This window comes from Symphalangus syndactylus, chromosome 6, assembly GCF_028878055.3.
Source record: "Symphalangus syndactylus isolate Jambi chromosome 6, NHGRI_mSymSyn1-v2.1_pri, whole genome shotgun sequence".
Classification (NCBI taxonomy): Eukaryota; Metazoa; Chordata; class Mammalia; order Primates; family Hylobatidae; genus Symphalangus; species Symphalangus syndactylus.
Window position 1 is genome coordinate 45,961,084 of NC_072428.2, and position 22,594 is coordinate 45,983,677.

Below are 22,594 nucleotides of genomic sequence, written 5' to 3' on the forward strand. Positions count from 1 at the left end.
TCAACTCTACATAAAAATAAAATGAAAAATAAAATAAAAATAGGAAATATTGGGCCAGGCACTGTGGCTCACGCTTGTAATCCCAGCACTTTGGGAGGCCGAGGCAGGCGGATCACGAGGTCAGGAGATCGAGACCACGGTGAAACCCCGTCTCTACTAAAAATACAAAAAAAATTAGCCTGGCGTGGTGGCGGGCACCTGTAGTCCCAGCTACTCGGAGAGGCTGAGGCAGGAGAATGGCGTGAACCCGGGAGGCGGAGCTTGCAGTGAGCCGAGATCGTGCCACTGCACTCCAGCCCCTGGGCAACAGAGCAAGACTCCATCTCAAAAAAAAAAAAAAAAAGGAAATATTTGGGGGGGAATAGGGCATAAAAATTTTAAAAAGAAAATGAAAAGACAACGTACAGAATGGGAAAATATCTGCAAATCATATATCTGACAAGGACTAGTATCCAGAATATATAAAGAACTCTTACAACTCAACCTCAAAAAGACAAAGAATCAATTAAGAAATGGGCAAAGGACTTGAATAGACATTTCTCCAAAGAAGATTTAGCAATGGCCAACAAACACATGAAAAGATCCTCAACATCATTAGTCTTTAGGGAAAGGCAAAACACGACCACAATGAGATATCACTTCACACTAAGATAGCTATCACAAAACGTAAACAACAGGAAAACAAGAGTTGACAAAGATGCAGAGAATTTAGAACCCTAGTGCATTGCTGGTGAAAATGTAAAATGATGCAGCCACTGTGGAAAACAGTAGTAACAGAATTACTACTTAATCCAGTAATTCCAATCCCAAGAATATATCCCCAAAATTGAAAACAGGTACTCAAATACATGTACATGCATGTTTGCAGCAGCACTGTTCACAATGCCAAAAGGTGGAAACAACCCGTATGTCCATATGGGTTGTTCCAGATAAACAAAATATGGTATATACATATGATATGGTTTGGCTGTGTCCTCACCCAAATTTCATCTTGAATTGTACTCCATAATTCCCACCTGTCATGGGATGGATCCGGTGGAAGGTAATTGAATCATGGGGGCAGGTCTTTCTCCTGCTGTTCTCGTGATAGTAAATAAGTTTCATGAGATTTGATGGTATAAAGGAGAGTTCTCCTGCATAAGCTCTCTTGTCTGCCGCCTTGCTCTCCTTGCCTTCCGCCATGTGGAACTGTGAGTCAATTAAATCTCTTTTCTTTATAAATTACCTAGTCTCGGGTATGTCTTTATTAGCACCGTGAGAACAGTCTAATACAACATACAATGGAATATTATTGAGTCATAAAAAATGAAGTATTGATACTTCAATGTGATGCTACAACCTTGTACTGAAACTGCCCGTATACAAGCTGAGAATATACTAAATGAGAAAAACCAAGACACAAAAAGTCCACATATTGTATGATACGAATATGAAATATTCATAATAGGTAAATCCATAGAGACAGAAAGCAAATTGGTGATTGCCAGGGGCTGTGGGAGGGGGTAATGATTGCTTAATGGTTGTGAGGTTTTCTTTTGGGTGATGAAAATGTTTTGTAACTAGATAGACATGGTAGTTGTACAGCACTGGGAATGTACTTAATTGCCACTGAATTCTACATTTTCAAGTGGCTAATTTTACGATATGTAGATTTTACCCTATTTTTAGAAAAGTTGGGAAGGAATATGATAGTTGCCTTAAAAATCTATCATATGAAGATAGATTTTTTTTTTCTGGATAGTTCCGGAGAGCAGAATCAGGGGAAATTACAGTAAGACAACTCTGAAATAATAACAAAGAACTTTCTAACAACAGGGCTGTTAAACAGTGGAACGGGCTACCTCCCAAGGAAGTAAGATTACTCTTTACTGCAAGTGATCAAGTTGGATGATGAGCTCTCAGGGAAGTTACAGAGAGGATTGCTGCATGGGGTATGACTGAGGTTTTTTTTTTTTTTTTGGTTTAATTATTTTCAGGATCAAACTATCTTCCCTCCACGTTTGCAAATTCAGCTGATTCAGTTTTACCATTAGCAACTGACATAGAGGTCCTGGAGTTAAAGTATTCCTTCAGTTTCAGTTCTAGTGCAGCCCAACCCTCCCAATTTGTAGATGAAACAAGTGTGGCAGAGAAAGGGGAAATAGTAAATCACAGCAAAGTAAATCTTCAGGAGCTGAGATGTCAACTCTCTCAGTTCAGAGTTGGAGCCATTGCGGCTTCCTGCTGGTCGTTGGGGAAAATCGCACCTTTACTCATTTAAAATATTTGGTAGGCACCTACTACATACTAGACGCTTTGCTAAGAGGCCTTGTCTTATGTGTAAATATGAAGGATCAAACCCTCAATTAATAGTGAGCCGTGATAAGCAACCACAAACACAACTTCTAAACCACGGAGATTTCCAAAACTTTGGTCTACCACTTGTACAAATTCTACTAAAACTTCGTGAGATATTAACAAATGACAAAGTAAGTTCACCTGAATGTCACACCAGCCAAATTCGAAATGGTCAATAGGAGGTTCAACAAAAAAGCAAGCGACCTTGATAATCCCGACACGGAAGGACGGGACCATCTATTCATTTTTGTGCATGTTTGAGCAGGGAAGTTGGAAGTTCACCTGTTCGGGCTGCGAGACCCTGGGACCGCTGCGAGGGAAGCAAGCCGAGGCGGGCGGGGCTCCCCAGGGAGAGACCAGCCCAGTTCGGGAGGATCCGGGGATGCCGCGTTCCTCGGTGGAATCTGGCTCCCCCGGGCGCTCCAGGGGAAGCCCAGGCCGACCGCCCCCGGCCCACCCGGCATTGAAATCCGAGGCTCCTTGGAGGATTGCGCAAAAGCCTCTCCCTCCCCCCCGTCTGCTCGGTGGCATGTTTCTAAAATTCCCATCTACACAACATAAACAGGAAATGTGCAGCAAAAGCCCTGTCGATGCAAATTCCTTGCTTCCAACCGAGGGCGGGAGAATTTCATCTTTGGTGGTGGTGGGGAGCATAGGAAGCAGCCAGCTTTCCAAGTGACCCCTCAACTCTCCACGTCCCTTCTTCCAAATCCAAACAGAATAGAGAAGGCGGAAGGAAGGACCCCCTGCTTTAGGAAAAATAGGGAGGGGGAGGGGGCCGTGAAGCAGCATCCAGGCCTCAAAGTGAACCACCTCCAGGGGCCGCGGTGGCGGCGCGTGGCGGGAACACGCCCGACCGCCCACTCCCCCAGCGCAGCAGTCCGCGAGGCCCGCCGAGGGTGGGGGTGGGCTCGCCGCCCGGGCTTGGGGCAGCCGAGCCAGCGCGGGTGGGGGCGGGGGAGGAGCGGGCACTAGGCGCCGCGCAAGCGCAGAGCGCGCCTCGGTTGTCAAACATGGCTGAAGCGCTGCCGCTGCCGCTACTGCCGCTGCAGGGAACATGCTGAGCCCTCCCGGGCCGGGTGGGCGGCGGCGGCGAGGGCAGCGACGGGGACCCGCTTCCCGAGCGCGGCGGCGGCGGCCATGGCCCGGCTGGCTGACTACTTCATCGTGGTAGGCTATGACCACGAGAAGCCAGGTAAGGGTGTGGGGCGGCGCCGCCCCCGGGCCTCCCCGCCCCCCGGCCGCTGTCCAGTGGGCTCCGCGGGGCCGGGCATCGGGGCCGGGCGTCGGGGAGGGCCAGGCCGAGTCTCGGAGGAGCGGGCGGTCGGCGTCCGGCCTTCTCGGCTGGGCTGAGCCTGGCGGTGGGCGTGGGGGGCCGGCACGACGGTAGGGGGAGGGAAGACGCTGCGTCTGCCCAGCCCCTGGGCGCACCCGCTGGGCCGGCCGGAGGCGAGTTGGGGTCTTGCGACCCTCCCGCTGGAGGCTGCAGGGTACCCGGGGCAGAGCCCTGGGATTGGGCCCAGGACCGCAAGGCTGGGAGGGCGGGAGCCAACTGTGCTAAGTTCCTCGGGGATAAACTTCTGCCCTGCATCCTGAGTGAGTAACCAGTGACGCAGGGGGTTGTCCTCTCCGAAAGGAAGTGCTGAGAGTCCAGTGCTAACTCACCCCTGTGCTGTTGGGGGCCTAGTGACCTCCCCAAGGAACGCGTGGTACCAGGGAAGGGGAAAGGATTCTTTGCACTTTTACACCTTTCTAGGAAATGCTCCCTATTCTTTCAGGACAAATGTGACGGTCACTTCACAATGACATGACTTGTCTTTTAACTAAGGACAGCCAGCTTACCGCTGAAGGTGATCTTGTTTCACTTTAATGTGTTTTCATTGTTCTTTTTATTTGTCACAATTTTCTTCGTAAGGAACAATTGGGCAAATGCATTGTATTTTACACTTTAATTGACGGACTTCCACAACTTAAGAGAATTCAGGGTTCATGCACGTTTATTTCTGTATTTGTATTCTTTTGTATTACTATGTAGCTAAGCATAATGTAAACAAATTGAGCTGGGGAACCACTTCTATTTCAGGGCAATTCTAGTCCCACATTTGCAAGGAATTTTAGATATCAGCTCTACAGCCCCTTCATTTTTCAAAGATGCTGAGATTGTGTTTTCCTGATGGTTACAGCCATTGGTAGCCCAGAATACCATTGTTCTACCCACTCTTGGTCCACTGTCTCTTTCATTATTCCTGTCCTAAGAACTTCCTCTCCTTTAATGGGAACCTTTCATGTTCTTTTCTCTCTCACCAGTCATGACCTGATTGAGGTCAATTGTTAAAGAGAAAGATTAAATATTTAAACTTCTGGCTCCAAAACTTTATTTCCTAGTAATTTTGCATAGTCTGATGTTTCTTTTCTATCAGGATTAAGTGTGGGAAATCAGTTTTTTAACCTTTAGTTTTTAGTGACATTGTTCCGCTCCCCCCCCACTTTTAAATAATTTTTTTTTTTTTGAGACGGAGTTTTGCTCTGTTGCCCAGGCTGGAGTGCTGTGGTGCGATCTTGGCTCACTGCAACCTCTGCCTCCCAAGTTGAAGCAATTCTCAGCCTCAGCCTCCGGAGTAGCTGGGATTTACAGGCATCCGCCAACATGCCCGCTAATTTTTGTATTTGTAGTAGAGACAGGGTTTCACCATCCTGGCCAGGCTGGTCTTGAACTCCTGACCTCGTGATCCACCGGCTTCAGCCTCACAAAGTGCTGGGATTACAGGCTTGAGCCACCACGCCCGGCCAACAATGTTGAAACAATAACAGACTTGCAAAAAAGTTGCAAGAATGGTGCAAAAAATTCTACCCCCCCCAAACAATTTGAGAAGAAGCTGTTGACCTGTTGCCCTGTCATCCCAGAATACTTTAATGTGCATTTTCTGCAAACAAGAATGTTCTCCTACATGATCACAGTGCAATAACCAAAACAGGAAATGAATAGTGATACAGTACTCCATCTAGTTCTCAGACTGGTTCAAGTTTTGTTGATTGTGCTGTTAATCTCTTTACTGGCAAAAGGATCGAGTTTAGCAATATGTGTTGCATTCATGTTATGTCTCTTTTGTCTCCGTCAATCTGGAACATTTCCTTTATCTTCTCCTGACTTTCATGACCTTGACATATTTAACAATTACAGGTCAGTCACTTTGTAGGTTGCCCCCTCAATTTGGGATTGTCTGTTCCTTCATGATTAGATACATACAAATATGCACTTGGGAAGGATATCACAGAAGTGATGCTCACTGCATCCTGTCAGGTGGTGCCCAATTTCACTTTGTTTCATTGTTGGTTATTTTTACTTTGATTACTTGATATAAGTAATATCTGCCAGGCTTCTCCACTATAAAGTTAATACTTAATTGTTTTTGCCATGTACTTTGAGACTATGTAAATATCTTGTTCCTCACTAAACTCGTAATCATTTATTGACATCTACATGGAGTGTGTGTGTGTGTGTGTGTTTAGTGGATTATATTCTGTTACTATTTGCCTTAATCCATTCAGAAAAAGTCACTAGCCCACCTGCCTGAAGCACTGGCCTGAGTGGGAAGTAAGAGAGTCTAAGCACATCCAGCCGAAGTGAGACCAGAAAGGGGAGCTCATGGATTATATTCTGTTACTATTTGCCTTAGTCCATTCGGGCTGTTATAACAAAAATACCTCAAACTGGGTGGCTTATAAACAATAGAAATTTACTTTTCACAGTCTGGAGGCAGAGAAATCCAAGATGAAGACTCTGACAGATTCATTGTCTGGTGAGGACATGCTTCCTCATAGCCATGTTCTCACTTTAACCTCATACGGCTTAAGGGTCAAATGAGCTCTCTGGGGTCTCTTTAAAAAGGGAACTAATCCCATTCACAAGGGCTCCACCCCCATGACCTGATGACTTCCTAAAGGCCTCCGCTCATAATACCATCACCTTGGGTGTTAGGATTTTAACATATGAATTTTGGGAGGGGACATACACATTCAGACTATAGCATTATTTATTTTGATGTTCAAATTGTTCTTTATTTGGCCAATGAGAGTTGTTCAAGCTGGCTTCTGTGTTCTTATGGTACATCCCCATCACTCTTTGAGAACAACTTTGTACTTTTTGGCACAAGAAGCTGTTCCTGGCTCATCTTGTACTTTCCATGCCTTGATTCTGGAATCAGCCATTTAGGGATCCCTGATTCCTTTTAGTGGAGAATGACATTTAGAAGCTAAGATCTCAAGGCTAGTGTGTTTATTGCTGTTGGGCTGTTATTCCTTCCAGGTCCTGTTAATGGTCAGGGCTGGTAAGTATAGGTATGTATGCATAAACATACATATGCATTTATATCTATATTTATTTATTATCTCTGTATATTGAAAACTATGAATTCATACTGATACCTCCAATTTCAGTCAAATAGTCCAGGATCTCTTCTAGTTTTCTCCTTTTTCATATTGTAACGCTCTTCTTTGACAGTAAGAAATCTGGCTTCCGTTATTCTTAATGTATTTACTTATTGTTCAGTCTCCCATCTTCACTACCATCCACTCCTCTCCCTGCTGGGACTTGGATTCTTCATTCCATTTCCTCCATCCCCCTACCCCAGTCCGGATCTAAGAGTCCATACCAGCATGCTTCAATACAGGGACACCCTCCCCAGCACTCTGGTTATGACTCCTCATGTTGGTCTCCCCACTGTTGGTAGACACACTTCGTACCCCACTCAGACTCTGACACCCCACAGTGAGTTGCTTCCATTGGAAGATATCCTTCTCACTCTGTTGTACCCCAATGCCCTTTGCCAATTTCCCCCTCCTGCCTTAATGCTTGGGCTCTGAAGCAAAATGTTTGGCTCTTCCCCTACCACACAGACTCCCTCCTTAGCTCTCTTGGTCTATGACAATATGACAAGCTCCACCCCAGGGATCCACCTCCACCCCAGGGGTACCATGACAACTGCTCTTCTCACAGCAGGAAAAGGGAAGGAGAAGGAAGATTAATTTTTTAAGTAATACAATCCAGAAGCTTGTATAAATTGTAGAATGTCAATAGTGAAATGTGTAACTTTTTAACTTGGGATAATTCTTCTTTAGTCATGTTGATGACAGCAAGGAGGTGCGGGCGGTGGTGTCAGGAGCGGCTGTGGGAGCAGCAATGATGCTGGTGGGTCCCCTGTGCCCTGCATCCCTGACGCAGCCGACTTTACCGCCCCTGCCCTTGTGCCTCTGGGCAAGACCTGCCCTCAGGCCGGGAGCCTCCCCAGCTCCTGACTCTGGCCCTGTGTCACCACTCTTGCCCACCAATGCTGCGGGGAGGGTGTGAGTAGGAGGCGGAGCTGGAGGTGCGATTTGGGGGTCTGGGGCCGGAAGTGGGAGCAGTGCCTGCTTCGGGGACCCAGCCAGCAGTGTGGTCACCACACCCACCCTGCCGAGGGCACCAGGTTCCTGTGCCTCAGGGGGAGGCTCTGAGCAGGGCTGCCTAGGGCCGCATCCATGGGGTCCACCCTGCATCAGGGTGATTGCCAGGCCTGGCACTCCCAAGGGCTGGGCTCAGGGCCCACAGTCTGCTCCTGGAGGCAGCCCCCTAGGCAGGGCCACAAGCTGGGTGAGGAGGAGCTCGTAGAGATGTTGCCTCTGCCCTAGATACTGGCCCGGGCCCAGCAAGGACCTGGAGCCCCTGCTCCAGGCTACGAGGGGGCATGGCTGGGGCTGCACACTCCACGGACCTGGCGAAAGCCGGGAACAGGCAGCAGCCCTGCCCTCCTGGGTGTGCTGCAGCCACCCAAGTCGGAGCTGTGGACCCAGTTCTCCCTGTCTTCTAGGGGGCCACGAGCAGGAGGTCCCCCCACCCCACACAGCTGCAGCTGCCCAAGTTGGGGCTGTGGACCCAGGCCTCTTTGCACTCTTAGGGGCCAGGGAAGGCATCCCTCCTGCCCTTGTAGGCTTGGAGGTGCCTGCTCTAATCTTGGAGCGGGGTTGGGGCCAAGCCAGGGTGCTGTTACAGCCCAGCCGGGTGTGTACATACTTAGGTCAGCGCTGACACTCTGGGCCCCTGCCTCTTCAGCCCCCTCTGGACTTTGGGCCCTGACAAGCACCGTGGGAGGGGTTTGAGGGCGGTTTGGCGCTGGCCTGCAGGTACCCCTTGATGCGAGCAGCCTCGGCATGGTGGATGGCGGCAGGAAGCAGACAGGCTCCTGGGCAGAAGGGGGTAGGTCTCTGGTGAGGCCCCACCTTCAGGCCGGGGAGGGCTTGAAGGCTGGGGGCCCGGCTGCCAGTCCTATGGACTAGAGCGAGGACTTGTGGTACCTTTTCTGAGCCCACCTATGGACAATTGGTGTGCACTTTGTCCCCTCTGAGGCCCATAAAAGTTGTGGGCTCAGCCCAGAGCAGAGCAGAGGATGGAGAGATGATGGGACAACCAGTTACAGAGAGGAGTTACCCTCTCTGCTGATAGCTGCAGAGATGATGGGACAACCTGCCTAAAGAGAGGAGCTTCCCACTCTAGGGCCACCTCTCTGCTGAGAGCTGAAGAGATGATGGGACCATCTGCCTGCAGAGAGGAGCCACCCACTCTAGTCTAGGACCTCTCTTCTGAGAGCTGCAGACAGCAGGACAACCAGCTGCAGAGAGGAGCTGCCCTGTCTGCTGATAGCTGAACACCTGTTGGGATGACCAGCTGCAGAGAGGAGCCACTCTCACTGCTGAGAAAATACTTGCTGGGGTGACCCACCTGCATGAAGGAGCTACCCTCTCTGCTAGGAGCTGAACACTCATCAGGATACCCTTGCTACAGAGAAGAGCTGTCCACTGTGGGTCTTTGAGCTGTTCTGTTGCTCAATAAAGTTCCTCTTTGTTTTGCTCACCCTCCATTTGTTGTCTGAGGACCTCATTCTTCCTGGTCACAGGACAAGAACTTGGGACCCTTGAATGGTGAAGGTAAAAGAGCTTTAACACAAGCAGAGCTGAAACATGCCCCTTGCTCACCATGTAGCAGGTGAAGGGAGAGAAGAGCTGTGGCCCTTTCGGGAGCCCAGACCTGGGAGCTCCCCAAGCTAGGGCTGTGACTCCATCTTTGGGGCCCTGTGGTTCCTGGCGTCTTCAAGCTTCTGAGTGCCACTGCATTCCCTGGTGCCGGCCAGGGAAGCTGCTTGTGGTGCACCTGGTCCAGTCACAGCCTCACAGAGAGCTGGCGCTTATGCCAGCACCTGGAGCTGCCCACCCTGTGGCAGCAGCTGACATGTCTAACTGCTCAATGTCCAGACTGTACGCTCACTTACACACCCCTCACTGCTCCACGCCTGACTCCAGTCTTTCTTGGAGGCATGGGATCCAGGTTGGTAGCATGAGCTGAGTGTAGCCTACCAGGCCGAGTGGGTGGAACGAACCTAGCAGGTCTGAGCAAAACTCAGGCAGAGGTGCCACTGGCCACAGGTTTCTGGCCAGAAAAGTGACACCCTAAAGATCCCATAACAATATCTAATAAAGTATAAATTACATGCAATAAAATTACTCTTTTAGGTGAACATTTCAGTGAGTTTTGACAAATGTATACATTAGTGTAGCCACTACTGCAATCAAGATACAGATATAGGGCTGGCCGCTGTGGCTCACATCTGTGATGGCAATGCTTTGGGAGGCTGAGGCTGGAGGATTGCTTTAGGCCAGGAGTTTGAGACCAGCCTGTGCCACATGGTGAGCCCCATCTTTGAAAAAAAAAAAAAAACAACAGCCTGGTGTGGTGGCACATGTCTGTAGTCCCAGCTACTTGGGATGCTAAGATGGGAGGAATGCTTGAACCTAGGAGTTCGAAGCTGCTGTGAGTCGTGATCACTCCACTGTATTCCAGCCTGAGTGACAGATTGAGACTCCGTTTCTAAAAATAGGTAGATAGATAGATAGGGAATGTTTTCATGCTTCCAGAAAGTTCTCTCATGCCTCTTTGTAGTCAGTTCCCTTTCTAGCATCTGGCAGTCACTGATCTGTTTTCTGTCTGTATGTTTTTGTCTTTTCTAGAATGTCATATAAATAGTATACAGTTTTTTGTGTCTGACTTTTTTCACTTAGGATCATACAGTTGAGATTTATCTATGTTGTATTTATTGGCAGTTGTTGCTTTTTATTGTTGAGTATGATACGATTTATCCATTCACCAGTTGAAGGACACTTGAATTTCTAGTTTTGGGCTATGGTGAACATAATTGTTCTGAACATTTGCATACAGATCTTTGAATGTTTTCATGTTCATGTTTTTATTTCTCTTGAGTAAATATGTAGGAAAAGAATTGCTAGGTCATAAGTGTCTTATTTGTGTGAGACTGACAAACTTTCCTAATTGGCTGTGCCATTATACATTTTCACTAGCAATGTATGAGAGTTTCAGTTATTTTTAAATTTAATTTATTACTTAAAAATATTTTTGGTTGCTCTGCCTGTGGAGTAGCCATTTTTTTGTTAACTTCTTTAATAAACTTGCTTTCACTAAAAAAAAAAAAAAAAAAAACAAAAACTGGGTGCCATAGCTCATGCTTGTAATCTCAGCACTTTGGGAGGCCAAGGTGGGTGGATCACGAGGTGAGGAGAACGAGACCATCCTGGCCAACATGGTGAAACCCCGTCTCTACTAAATATACAAAAATTAGCTGGGTGTGGTGGGATACACCTGTAATCCCAGCTACTCGGGAGGCTGAGGCAGGAGAATAGCTTGAACTCAGGTGGCAGAGATTGCAGTGAGCCGAGATCGCACCACTGCACTACAGCCTGGTGACAGAGCAAGACTGTCTCAAAAAAAAAAAAAAAAAACCAAAAACTTCCGCTAGCTTTATTGAGGTATAATTTACAAATAAAAATCATATATATTTATGGTGGACAGTGTGATGTTTTATGTATACATTGTGAAATGATTACCACAATCAAGGTAATTAACATATCCATCACTTCACATAGTTACCGTGTGTGTGTGCCCGTGTGTGTTTATGTGTTTATGTGAAGAAATTAAAAATCTCTCTTGGCTGGGCGTGGTAGCTCACGCCTGTAATCCCAGCACTTTGGGAGGCTGAGGTGGGTGGATTGCTTGAGTCCAGGAGTTTGAGACCAGCCTGGGCAGCAGGCTTTTTTCTCCAAAAAAAAGATCTACTCTCTTAACATACCTCATTTATGGTTTTAATTTGCGTTTTCCTGGTGACTAATGATGCTGAACACCTTTTCAGGTGCTTGTTGCCATTTGTATGTTTTTTTGTGAAGTATCTGATCAAATTTGTGCTCTTTTGTATTGGGTTGTTTGACTTCTTACTGTTACTGGTGGAGGGTGTCCAGGTTCTTCGTGTTTTGAAAAAATAATTGGACAAAATGCACAAACATAGCAATGATGGAAAAGCACAGATTTATCGAAATGACACAGATTTATCGAAACGAAAGTACACTCCACAGGGTGGGAATGGGCCTGAGCAAGCAGCTTCAGAGTGCTGGTTACAGAATTTTCTGGGGTTTAAATACCATCTAGAGGTTTCCCATTGGTTATGCAGTGTACGCCTTATGTAAATGAAGAGGATGAAGTGAAGTTACAAAGTTATTTATTTGGTGTACACCCTATGCAAATAAAGAGGATGTTTCCTGACATAGCTGAAGTGAAGTTACACAATTATTTACTTGGATGTAGAAAGTTGGGGTTTTTCTGTTTGATTTAGTTCTAGGAAGTCCTTAGGTTCCCTGCCACCAGGCCCTATTCTCCTGCCTCAGTATTATTGAGATTTTTTTTTTCTAATTCTAGATATAAGTCTGTCCCTCCCTCCCTTTTTCCTCCGCTCTCCCCTCTCTTCCTTGCCTTGCCTTCCCTTTTCTTTTTCCTTTCCTTTCGTCTCACTCTGTTGACCAGGCAGGAGGGCAGTGGCACAATCACAGTTTACTGAAGGCTTGATCTCCCAGGCTCAAGTCATCTTCCCAGCTCAGCCTGCCGAGTAGCTGGGACTACAGGTGCATGCCACCATGCCTGGCTAATTTTTGTATTTTTTGTAGAGATAGGGTTTCACCATGTTACCCAGGCTGTTGTGGAACTCCTGGCCTCAAGTGGTCCTTTTGCCTAAACTTCCCAAAGCACTGGCATTACAGCCGTGAGCCACCTCACTGGCCAAATGATACACTCTTTATTTTTGTTCCTAAAGTGTCTTTTCAATTAACAATACTTGCAGTCGAATTTTTAAGTATTTATATTTTATAATTGGATAAAAAGAAAAAAAACTCTTGTTAGCTGGGTGCAGTTGGCTCACACCTGTAATTGGGAGGCTGAGGTGGGTTACCACTTGTGCCCAGGAATTTGAGACCAGTCTAGGCAACATAGTGAGACCTCATCTCTACTAAAAATTAAAAAAAACATAAAAATAGCCAGGTGTGATGATTCAGCATGCCTGTAGTCCCTCCCTGCTTGGGAGGTTGAGGTGGGAGCATTACTTGAGCCCAGGAGGTCGAGGCTGCAGTGAGCTGTGTTTTTGCCATTGTACTCCAGCCTGGGTAATGGAACAAACTCCAGCCTGAGTAATGGAACAAGATCCCGTCTCAAAAACAAAAGCAAAAACCCCTTGTCTTTTGAAAAATTTCTTTTACAAACTGGAAAAAAAGAGTTAATGCATGTTATTTGAATTATATAGAAAGAAGGGTGCCTGGTACATCATAGGTAGTTAACGAAGATACATGGAATGAAGACACAGTTGTTGAAAATATGGGGAAAAAAGCTATAAAAAAGAAGGGTGGGAGGTGGATGTGGTTATAAAAGGGTAATTGGGAGGAATTTTTGTGGTGATAAAATTTTTTTATGTTTTGACTGGGTGGTGTATACATATATCTACATGTGTGATAAAATTGCATAGAACTAAATACACACATACAACCACAAATGAGTATAGGTAAAACTGAGGAAATGTGAATGAGATTGGTGAATTGTATGATATCCTGGTGGTGATTTTGTAATTTAATTTTGCAAGATGTCACCAATGGAGGGAACTGGGTAAAGGGTATATGGTTTCTGTATTAATTCTTACAATTGTGTGTAAATCTGCAACTATCTCAAAATTAAAAGTTTAATTAAAAAAGCTATGAGGAAGATAGAAAGATACCCTTACTATCTTTTTAAAAACTATTAATGACATAAGGAAAAGTTATTTTATAAAATTTTAGAAAAACATAGTGTCCAGTGGCTGTATTATTGTATCATTTGAGTGTTTCATTTTAACTTAGTCACTTTACTATTGGACCTTGTTTCCAGTTTTGTGTTCTTATAGTGCTGTTATGCTGAGGAGAACATAGCTTGAAAACCACTGATTTTTATGATAGTTTGATTTTAATAATATGAAATTAAGACTTTATTTTTCTGACTTTGCCTGTGTACTATGGCAGAATAATTAGGAAATATCATTAGCTTCTAATATGTGAAGTTATTTAGCCAACTATATTTTTCTTACTGTTTTTACTTTCTTTTACTGAGATTTGTCCAGAAAAATTGATAATGACTACCTGGGTTAATTTTATATGCCTTTACTTTTTTTATTTCTGCTGTCCATTAATACATTTATAATTCATGTATCTTGGTGGTATTTCATCTGGAGTCAATTATGTTAATTATTTGAAGTTCTTGTATTTTTTTCATATCAATCTGCTTAAGTGTGTTAGAGAACATTCGACATGTTTCTTAGGCATTTAATCAGTTTTATTTAAGCACTATAAGTGAGACAAGCTAGAATGTAAATTTATGTATAACACCTGAAATACCACATTTTGAGACATTGTAAAAATTGATAATTGATTATTATTAAACCATTGTAATACATAGCCTGAGTTTTCTCCCTTGAAATAGTTGGTATTTTCTAGTTGCTGTTTATTGCCACCTGTCAACAACCATTTGGGATTCACTGATTTGACAGTTATTTATTGCTTTCCAGGCATTGTGCTAAGTGCTAGGCTAGATACAAATGAGTAAAGATTAAAACTCTATCTCTAACCTAGTCATTAGTGGACAAGGTCTTGAAATAAGTAATGATAAATTGCTTATTTCAAGAGGATGGACCCACTTTACTGAGGGAAAAAGAGAAGACTTCTTATGAGAGGTGATGTTTAAACCAATTTGTATGGTATGCATAAACATTTGCTATGTGGAAAAGAGGACAGAGGAGATTATAGGCATAGAGGAAAAATGTGTGTATGTGAATGTCTTGTTACAGGAATGGAGAGAAGTGAAAGTAGATGGAAACTGAGGTAGGCTTTGATGCTTGAGTGGGTTGACAATTGTGAAAAGCTCTGTACATCAGGCTATAGAATTTAGCCTTGACTTTAAAAATGGTAGCTCTTAAAAAGCAGGAAACAACATAGAAATGTGACCCAAATGGCAATGAACTGAAGGGAGAAAGACCAGTATGAGAAAGCTCAAGCGTTTTTATGGTGGAAATGGCAAGGAAGGTATGGATGCTAGAGAAATTTGAAAGTTCAGATTAGTAAAACTTAGTAATGAATGAATGTGAGGGGTAAAGTAGAGTGGATGAGAGGTAATATGTGTCATGATGCTATGGATACAAATAGGGAATTCAGGAGAAGAAATGAATTTGGATGAGGGAAGGAAATGCTGAGTGAAAGGTGATGGTCTATAATCAAGGCAGAGATGTCATTTAGGTGTTTAGACATGTGAGTCAGGAGGTAAGGAGAAAAGTGAAGATAGAGATTTAACTTGGCAATTGTCAGTAGCCAGCTGATTGTCAAATATGAAGAAAAACGTGAGATTGCGTAGGAAATGTGCAAGAGTGAAAAAAAGAGTGGCCTCAGAATTGTACTCAGAGAAAAATCAATATTCAAAAGGTAGATAAAGCAGTGGCAGCCTGGAAACTAAATAGGAGTAGTCAGAGGTATTACAGAAGAACCAACATAGCATGATATGGTATCATGGAAACCCTGGGTATAGAGAATTTTGAGGAGGAGGAAATAACAAATGTCAAACGCGCTGAAAATGTCATGTATAATAAGGACTAACAATAGGCTTATGGATTTAATAATTAGGATAACTTTCGAACATTATAGTAGAGTTGTGGGGGCCATAGTCATTTTGATGAATGCATGCCCCAGGTCATATGCTGTATAAACCTCATGTAGTCTAGTTTGTTTCATTTCTTTTTAGAAGTTCAATATGACCTGCAACTCATGGCTTGTTGAAAATGGAAAGAGGAGTCAGAGGCAAATTCACAATTGCAGACCTGGAGGTCTGGGGGTACTTGTGATGTTATGACTTAAATTGGAAGATTGAGAATGTTTTTCTTTTAAAGTTACTTATTTGTGTTTGTGGGCTTGACATAGAATGGTGTTTATTTTGTAGCTATCCAAGTGGAGACTTCAAAAGATGGGACAGGTAGGGACTGGGTACAAAGACTTGAGAGTCATTAGAGTATATAGAGTTATGAAATTGTGTAGGTGTTCCCAAGAAGTTGGCAAGTTGTATTTCTTTTTTTTTTTGAGATGGAGTTTCGTTCTTGCTGCCCAGGCTGGAGTGCAGTGAGGCTCGGTCTCGGCTCACTGCAACCTCTGCCTCCCCGATTCGAGCTATTCTCCTGCCTCAACCTCCCAAGTAGCTGGGATTACAGGCGCTTGCCACCATGCCCGGCTAATATTTTTGTATTTTTCTTTTTTTTTTTTTTTTGAGACGGAGTCTCGCTCTGTCGCCCAGGCTAGAGTGCAGTGGCGCAATCTCGGCTCACTGCAAGCTCCGCCTCCCGGGTTCACGCCATTCTCCTGCCTCAGCCTTTCCGAGTAGCTGGGACTACAGGCGCCCGCCACCATGCCCGGCTAATTTTTTTTTTTTTGTATTTTTAGTAGAGACGGGATTTCACCGTGGTCTCGATCTCCTGACCTCGTGATCCGCCCGCCTCGGCCTCCCAAAGTGCTGGGATTACAAGCGTCAGCCACCGCGCCCGGCCCTATTTTTGTATTTTTAGTAGAGACAGGGTTTCACCATGTTGGCCGGACTGGTCTCAAACTCCTGACCTCAGGTAATCCACCCGCCTTGGCCTCCCAGAGTGCTAGGATTACAGACATGAGCCTCTGCGCCCTGCCAATATTTATTAATTTTAAAACATGGTCAGAACTGAGATCATTAAATATTATAAGATTTAGTATCCTATTATTGCTGAGCTCGAAATTTTTGGGGTTGGTTATGCAATTGTTTATTGAGTAAAAGTTATTTATTTAAAATTATTATTACCATAATTTACATTGCGAAGGCAAATATAAGTTTTATAAAAAAGTTGATAATTTTATTTTTCCGTATACTTATCAATGTCTTCATCATAAAATTTTTCATAAGTTTTTAGTTATATCTGTAGGTTTCATTGTTTACTTGAAAAAAATTAAAAACTAATTTTGTCTAGGGAAATATTTCACATAACTGCTTAAGTTTAAATGAATTTGAAACAGTATAGAAGGAATAAAAAGATTGTTAACTAAGAAGATAAAAAAGTTTGTGTCTTAAGGGAAAATTAACACTATTGCGGGGAAGTACAGAGAATTCTCACTTTAAAATGTTTAAACAATAGTGCTTAGTTAAGCTCCAACACTCTGCTAGTTTCTTGGGATTGCCATGACAAATTACTACAAACTTGTGATTTAAAACAAACACCATTCTCACAATTCTGGAGACTAGAAGTCTGAAGTTAAGGTGACAGGAGGGCCTCAGTCTCTCTGAAGGATTTAGGGAAGGATCCTTCCTTTCCCTCTTCCAGCATCTGGTGGCCCCAGGTGTTCCTTGATTTGTGGTGGCATAACTCTGATCTCTGTCATCACGTGGCTGCCTTCTCTGTTACTGTGTCCAAATCTCTTGTTCTTTTCTTTTATAAAGATGCTAATCATTGGATTTAGGGCTCACCCTAAATCCATGATAATTTTCATCAGAAGATCCTTAACTATATCTGCAAAGACCCTATTTCCAAATAAAGTCACATTATGAGATTCTGATGGACATGAATTTTTGGAGAACGCTATTCAACTCACCACAAACACAATGGTTCATGTAGTTTTTATAATAATAGTAGTTGTTTGTAAATATTAGGAAATTTATCTGGATAGAACAGTGCTAAATAGGCTTAATTTTTTAAAAACAATTTTGCAACAAACAAAATTATTCAAAAAGCCAAATATATGAAATAGAAATCATTCCCACAACATTACAAGTTAAATCAGCATCCACTCTAAATACTTCATTGAAAAATATGCTGTAGAAAATTCAGAATTCCTTGGAAGACAGATACATAGCTTTGCATGATTTTTTGTTTGTTCGTTTGTTTAGAGACAGAGTCTTTGTGATGCCCAGGCTGGTCTCAAACTCCTGGGCTCAAGCGATCTGCCCGCCTTGGCCTCCCAAAGTGCTGGGATTACAGGCCTTTTTTTTTTTTTTTTTTTTTGAGACAGGATCTCGCTCTGTTGCCCAGGCAGGAGTGCAGTGGACTATCTTTTTAAATTTTTTTGTAGAGATGGGGTCTCCCTGTGTTCCCCAGGCTGGCCTTGAACCCCTGGCCTCAAGGAATCCTTCTGCCTTGGCCTCCCAAAGTGCTGGTATTACAGGCATGAGCCATTGTGCCGAGCCTGCTTTACACAGATTTAAGAAAGGCTTAAATTTGTGTTGTGTTCTTTGTTCTAACTTTAAATTACTAGTGCCACCTGTTTTCTCCGTATTATTATATTGATAACAACCATAGATACTTTCTTGGGATCTAGTGTCACAGCCTACATTTACTTCTCTATACACTTGTTTTACAAGCAGAGACTATCAGATTGAATCTTCATTCATTTAAAAAAATTGAGTGTGTTCACATTATTGCATTGACTCTTCATGGTTACCCTGAGTTATCCTTGAAGGTGCATAAAGGTTAAATAATTTGCCCATGTTCATACTGATCATGAATGGAATTAAAAGGGATTAAATGAAACTTGAACCCAGTTTTCTGGCTTTAAATCAAAACTTTTTTCTATAAATACATTGTGCGGACTGGGAGGTGGAGATGAGTAGTGCCAAAGGCACTGAACTGATAAACAATGAGTAGATTCTCAATTTGGCTGGAATATTGGGACCATAAGAAAAGAACTAATAAGTAATAAATGAAGATTATATTAGAGCAGCCAAAACAGGTTTTTTTCCAACTATTTTACTAGGCCAACCACTTTACATTGTGTTTCTTCTGTCCTCCTTCTCTGAGTTGAAATTCTTGATATTTTGGCAGCCACACATGAGAAAATTGATACAAATAAATAAAAGAAAATTTGAAACTTGTTACACAGGAAGGTTTAAAAGTGTTTTCACTTTTGGTAGTGGAAACTTTGGTAGTCAGGAAGATTGAAAATGCTTTTGAAAATATTTTTTTGTTGCAAAGTATGGTTGCTGTTTTTGGCGTAACAGGTAAAGTCCAGATTCCTAATTATGGTAGAAAATAATTTTTCCCCTTATCAGTAAAGTATTTTGTAGAAAGTAAAAAACTATGCAAATTGACCACTGTTAAAAGATCATTCTCAGAAAACATTGCTTCTTTTCAAGCTTCTTGACTTTAATTCTTTGCTTTTAACTATGATTACAGCTCCAGAGAATTTTCAGATGTTGAAACCTGTATAGCATGTTGTAATCTGTAGTGTTATGAATACCACATAAATTTAGAGACAGCAATGAAACATCACATTTTTTTCCTCACTCTTAAATGTTGACTTAAGAAGTCACCTAGTAGACTCTCAGTGGTATGTATGATTAAAAATGGATAGAGCCTATAGAATTTTATGTTAAAATATTTATTTTGAAACAATGAATTGTTCCCCAAGAAGCAGTTTTTGTTTTACTCCTTCTAGTATATTGGTTTTTTTGTTTCGTTTTAAGATTCTGTTGCAGCCTTGGAAATGAGGAGGATTGGGATACTTTTTTTTTTTTTTTAATTAATGAAAGAATGTTAAACTGTAGAATACAAGTTAATGACAAGTCATGTAAGTAAAAAGCAATTTTAGTTTTGTAAGGTATACATGTATTTTAGTGTAGAAACTAAGAACACGAATAGTAAAACAATATTCAGTACATCCTACAAATAACTTAAAATATTTTAGTTTTATTTTGTGTAAGTAGGAAGTCATGTGGAGATAGGTGTCATACCCATCAAGATGCTCCAACAGAGAATCAAATATACTTTGGTCTTAGAATTTACAGTTTTGCCACTAAAGACTTTTAAAGCCATATTGTGCTTTTATAGTTACAAGCACAAATTGGGGTAACACCTTGGGAAAAGTACTGGCTCTCAAAGGAACCAGGTTAATTGCCTTTGCTTTCAGATTGATTGTCTGGTGTTCTCTCTCTCTTTTTTTTCTCTTCCCTCTCTTTTCTTGGTCTCCTTTCTCTACAAACTGTGTTTTGTTTTACTCACATTTGACTTTATCTCCTCATAGACTTAGTTTCTGAATGGATCCTTTCTCCCTGGCTATTGAGTTCATGTGTCCATGTGATTTGGAAACTCTGCTCATCTATTTTTCTACCCAGTTTTTACTTATAATTCATAAATAGGATAGTGGTGGTTCTGCTGCACATTTCTGGTGCATGCTTCTGCATATTCATTTGTATATTGCTTCCACTGATGTGCCTATGCTAAACTGTTTTACTTACGGTAGTAATACATGTTAAAAATTTTAAGCATTACAGAAACTTGCTGACTCTTGAATGTAGTACATATCTCTGCAGATCTTATCACAATGAATTTGTTTCTAGGTACTTGAACAGAAACTTTCTAATTTTTTTTTTTTTTTGAAATGGAGTCTTGCTCTGTCACCCAGGCTGGAGTGCAGTGGCATGATCTCGGCTCACTGCAACCTCCACCTCCTAGGTTCAAGCGATTCTCCTGCCTCAGCCTCCTGAGTAGCTGGGATTACAGGTACCCACCACCACTGCCCGCTCATTTTTGTATTATTAATAGAGACAGGGTTTCACTATGTTGGCCAGGCTGGTCTCGAACTCCTGACCTCAGGTGATCCGCCTGCCTCGGCCTCCCAAAGTGATGGGATTATAGGTGTGAGCCACTACTCCGGCTGAAACTTTCTAATTCTCTTAATAAAATGAAACCCTTAATAAAACGAAACCCTGTAATTTTAAACATTACGGAAACCTGCTGACTCTTGAATGTAGTACATATCTCTTCAGATTTTGCCACGATGAATTTAGTTCTAGGTACCTGAACAGAAACTTTTAAATTCTCTTAATAAAATGAAACCCTAGTCCTCTAAGGTTGACAGCAGAAGGAGCACCTGCCTCTCTATGGGAAGGATTGGCTTGAACTCAAAGCTCCAATTCTTCTATTTCTCCAGTGATCTCACGGAGTGCCACTTTTTCTTAACATTCTGGCCTAACTCCCACTGCCAAATCATTCATCCCTTTATTTGCTGAGGCACAGCTGCAGCAGTGAAATAAAACTTTTCTAAAGGTTAAAAATAAAAAGATAATGAAACCAAAGAATAACTTTTAAGTCAGTAGTCTGGTTTGCAAGGTATAGTTTCCTCCTTTTCAGTCTGTAGTCTCCTAAAGGGATTCCACCCTGCCTAGTTTGTGGTCTGCCATCATATGATGAAGGTCACCTTGCCTTTCAACATGCTTCCTTAAGTCTAGGCCCCAGATGGTGGCAAGACAGACAACCTATTCCTGTCAGGTCTATCTAATGAGGTCCATTTTCCTGGTTCTAGTTTTCCATCCAAATGTCTGTTTCTTTTCTGTATGATTGATATCAGGACTGTGCTTCAGGAGATATTCCATTTCTTATCCAAGGCCTTTTTTTTTTTTTTGAAACGGAGTCTTGCTCTGTCGCCCAGGCTGGAGTGCAGTGGCGCAATCTCGGCTCACTGCAAGCTCCGCCTCCCGGGTTCACGCCATTCTCCTGCCTCAGCCTCTCTGAGTAGCTGGGACTACAGGCGCCCGCCACCACGCCCGGCTAATTTTTTGTATTTTTAGTAGAGACGGGGTTTCACCGTGGTCTCGATCTCCTGACCTCGTGATCCGCCCGCCTCGGCCTCCCAAAGTGCTGGGATTACAAGCGTGAGCCACCGTGCCCGGCCCCAAGGCCTTAAACTACAGCACTAACTGGTCTGCTGCATTATAATTTAGCACAAGAAGAAGAGATACACACATACAGCAGTGTGGGAAGGGACATCTTTGTTTTTGTACCTGTTTGCCACCCATGGTCCTAGCATTGACAAAACTTTGATGTTACCTAGAAACGTGGTCATAACATTCATATACAAATCAAAGCACAGCTAAATAAGCTTTATATTTTCTGTTTCTTTTAAAAGAAAAATAAGTTCTCTAGAAGTATGTGCTCATATTTATTTTTAATTGATTCATTGCAGTCTTTTCTGTTTGATTTTAATCTGAACAAATAATGATACCATTTTTATTACTTAGTAAGCATGAATGTTGAAGCAACTTTTTAAAAAACAGTAGTTCGAGTTCAAAAACATCTAGATCCTGGACTGATTTAACTTGTGCAATTAAGTTGAAGTAATGATTTCTGAAAGCTGTCCTATCCCTTTCATTTGACTCCCTTTTGTATAATGGGTCTGTTCTTTCTGCTAATAATTAAACAGAATAATTAGTTATCAAATAATTCAAAAACTAAAAACGATTTTTTCTTCTGTTTACATGTTACATAAAGGCTCACTCCAGGGATTTATTTATTTATTTATTATTTTTTTCTTTTGGAGATGGAGTCTCACTCTGTCACCCAAGCTGGAGTGCAGTGGCACGATCTTGGCTCACTGCAACCTCCGCCTCCCAGATTCAAGTAATTGTCCTGCCTCAGCCTCCACAGTAGCTAGGATTACAGGCATGCGCCACCATGCCTGGCTAATTTTTGTATTATTAGTAGAGATGAGGTTTTACCATGTTGGCCAGGCTCTCTCGAACTCTTGACCTCAGGTGATCTGTCCACCTCGGCCTCCCAAACTGCTGGGATTACAGGCGGGAGCCACCGCGCCTGGCCTATTTTATTATTATTATTATTGTTATTATTATTATTATTATTTTAAGACAAGGTCTGGCTCTGTTGCCCGGGCTGGAGTGCAGTGGTATCATCACAGCCCACTGCAGCTTCTGCCTCCCAGGCTGAAGCCAATCTCTGCCTTCCAAGTAGCTGGGACTGCAGGCACATGCCACCATACCTGGCTAATTTTTGTATTTTTAGTAGAGATGGAGTTTTGCCATGTT

The 22,594-nt window shown here is 42.9% G+C and overlaps 1 protein-coding gene across 6 annotated transcripts in view; it reads left to right on the forward strand.

The window, feature by feature from the left end:
- Window positions 1-3,327: 3,327 nt before the first annotated feature.
- The window catches only part of SBF2 (SET binding factor 2), a 546,228-nt gene continuing 526,961 nt past the window's right edge, over window positions 3,328-22,594 (forward strand). For 3 of the 6 annotated variants that reach the window (XM_055282428.2, XM_055282429.2, XM_055282430.2), the window contains exon 1: window positions 3,328-3,532. In XM_055282428.2, the coding sequence (XP_055138403.1) occupies window positions 3,478-3,532 (55 nt within the window). In that variant the 5' untranslated portion in view covers window positions 3,328-3,477. The remainder of the gene's footprint in view (window positions 3,533-22,594) is intronic. The other 3 variants (XM_063641080.1, XM_055282432.2, XM_063641081.1) reach the window with 1 other exon arrangement.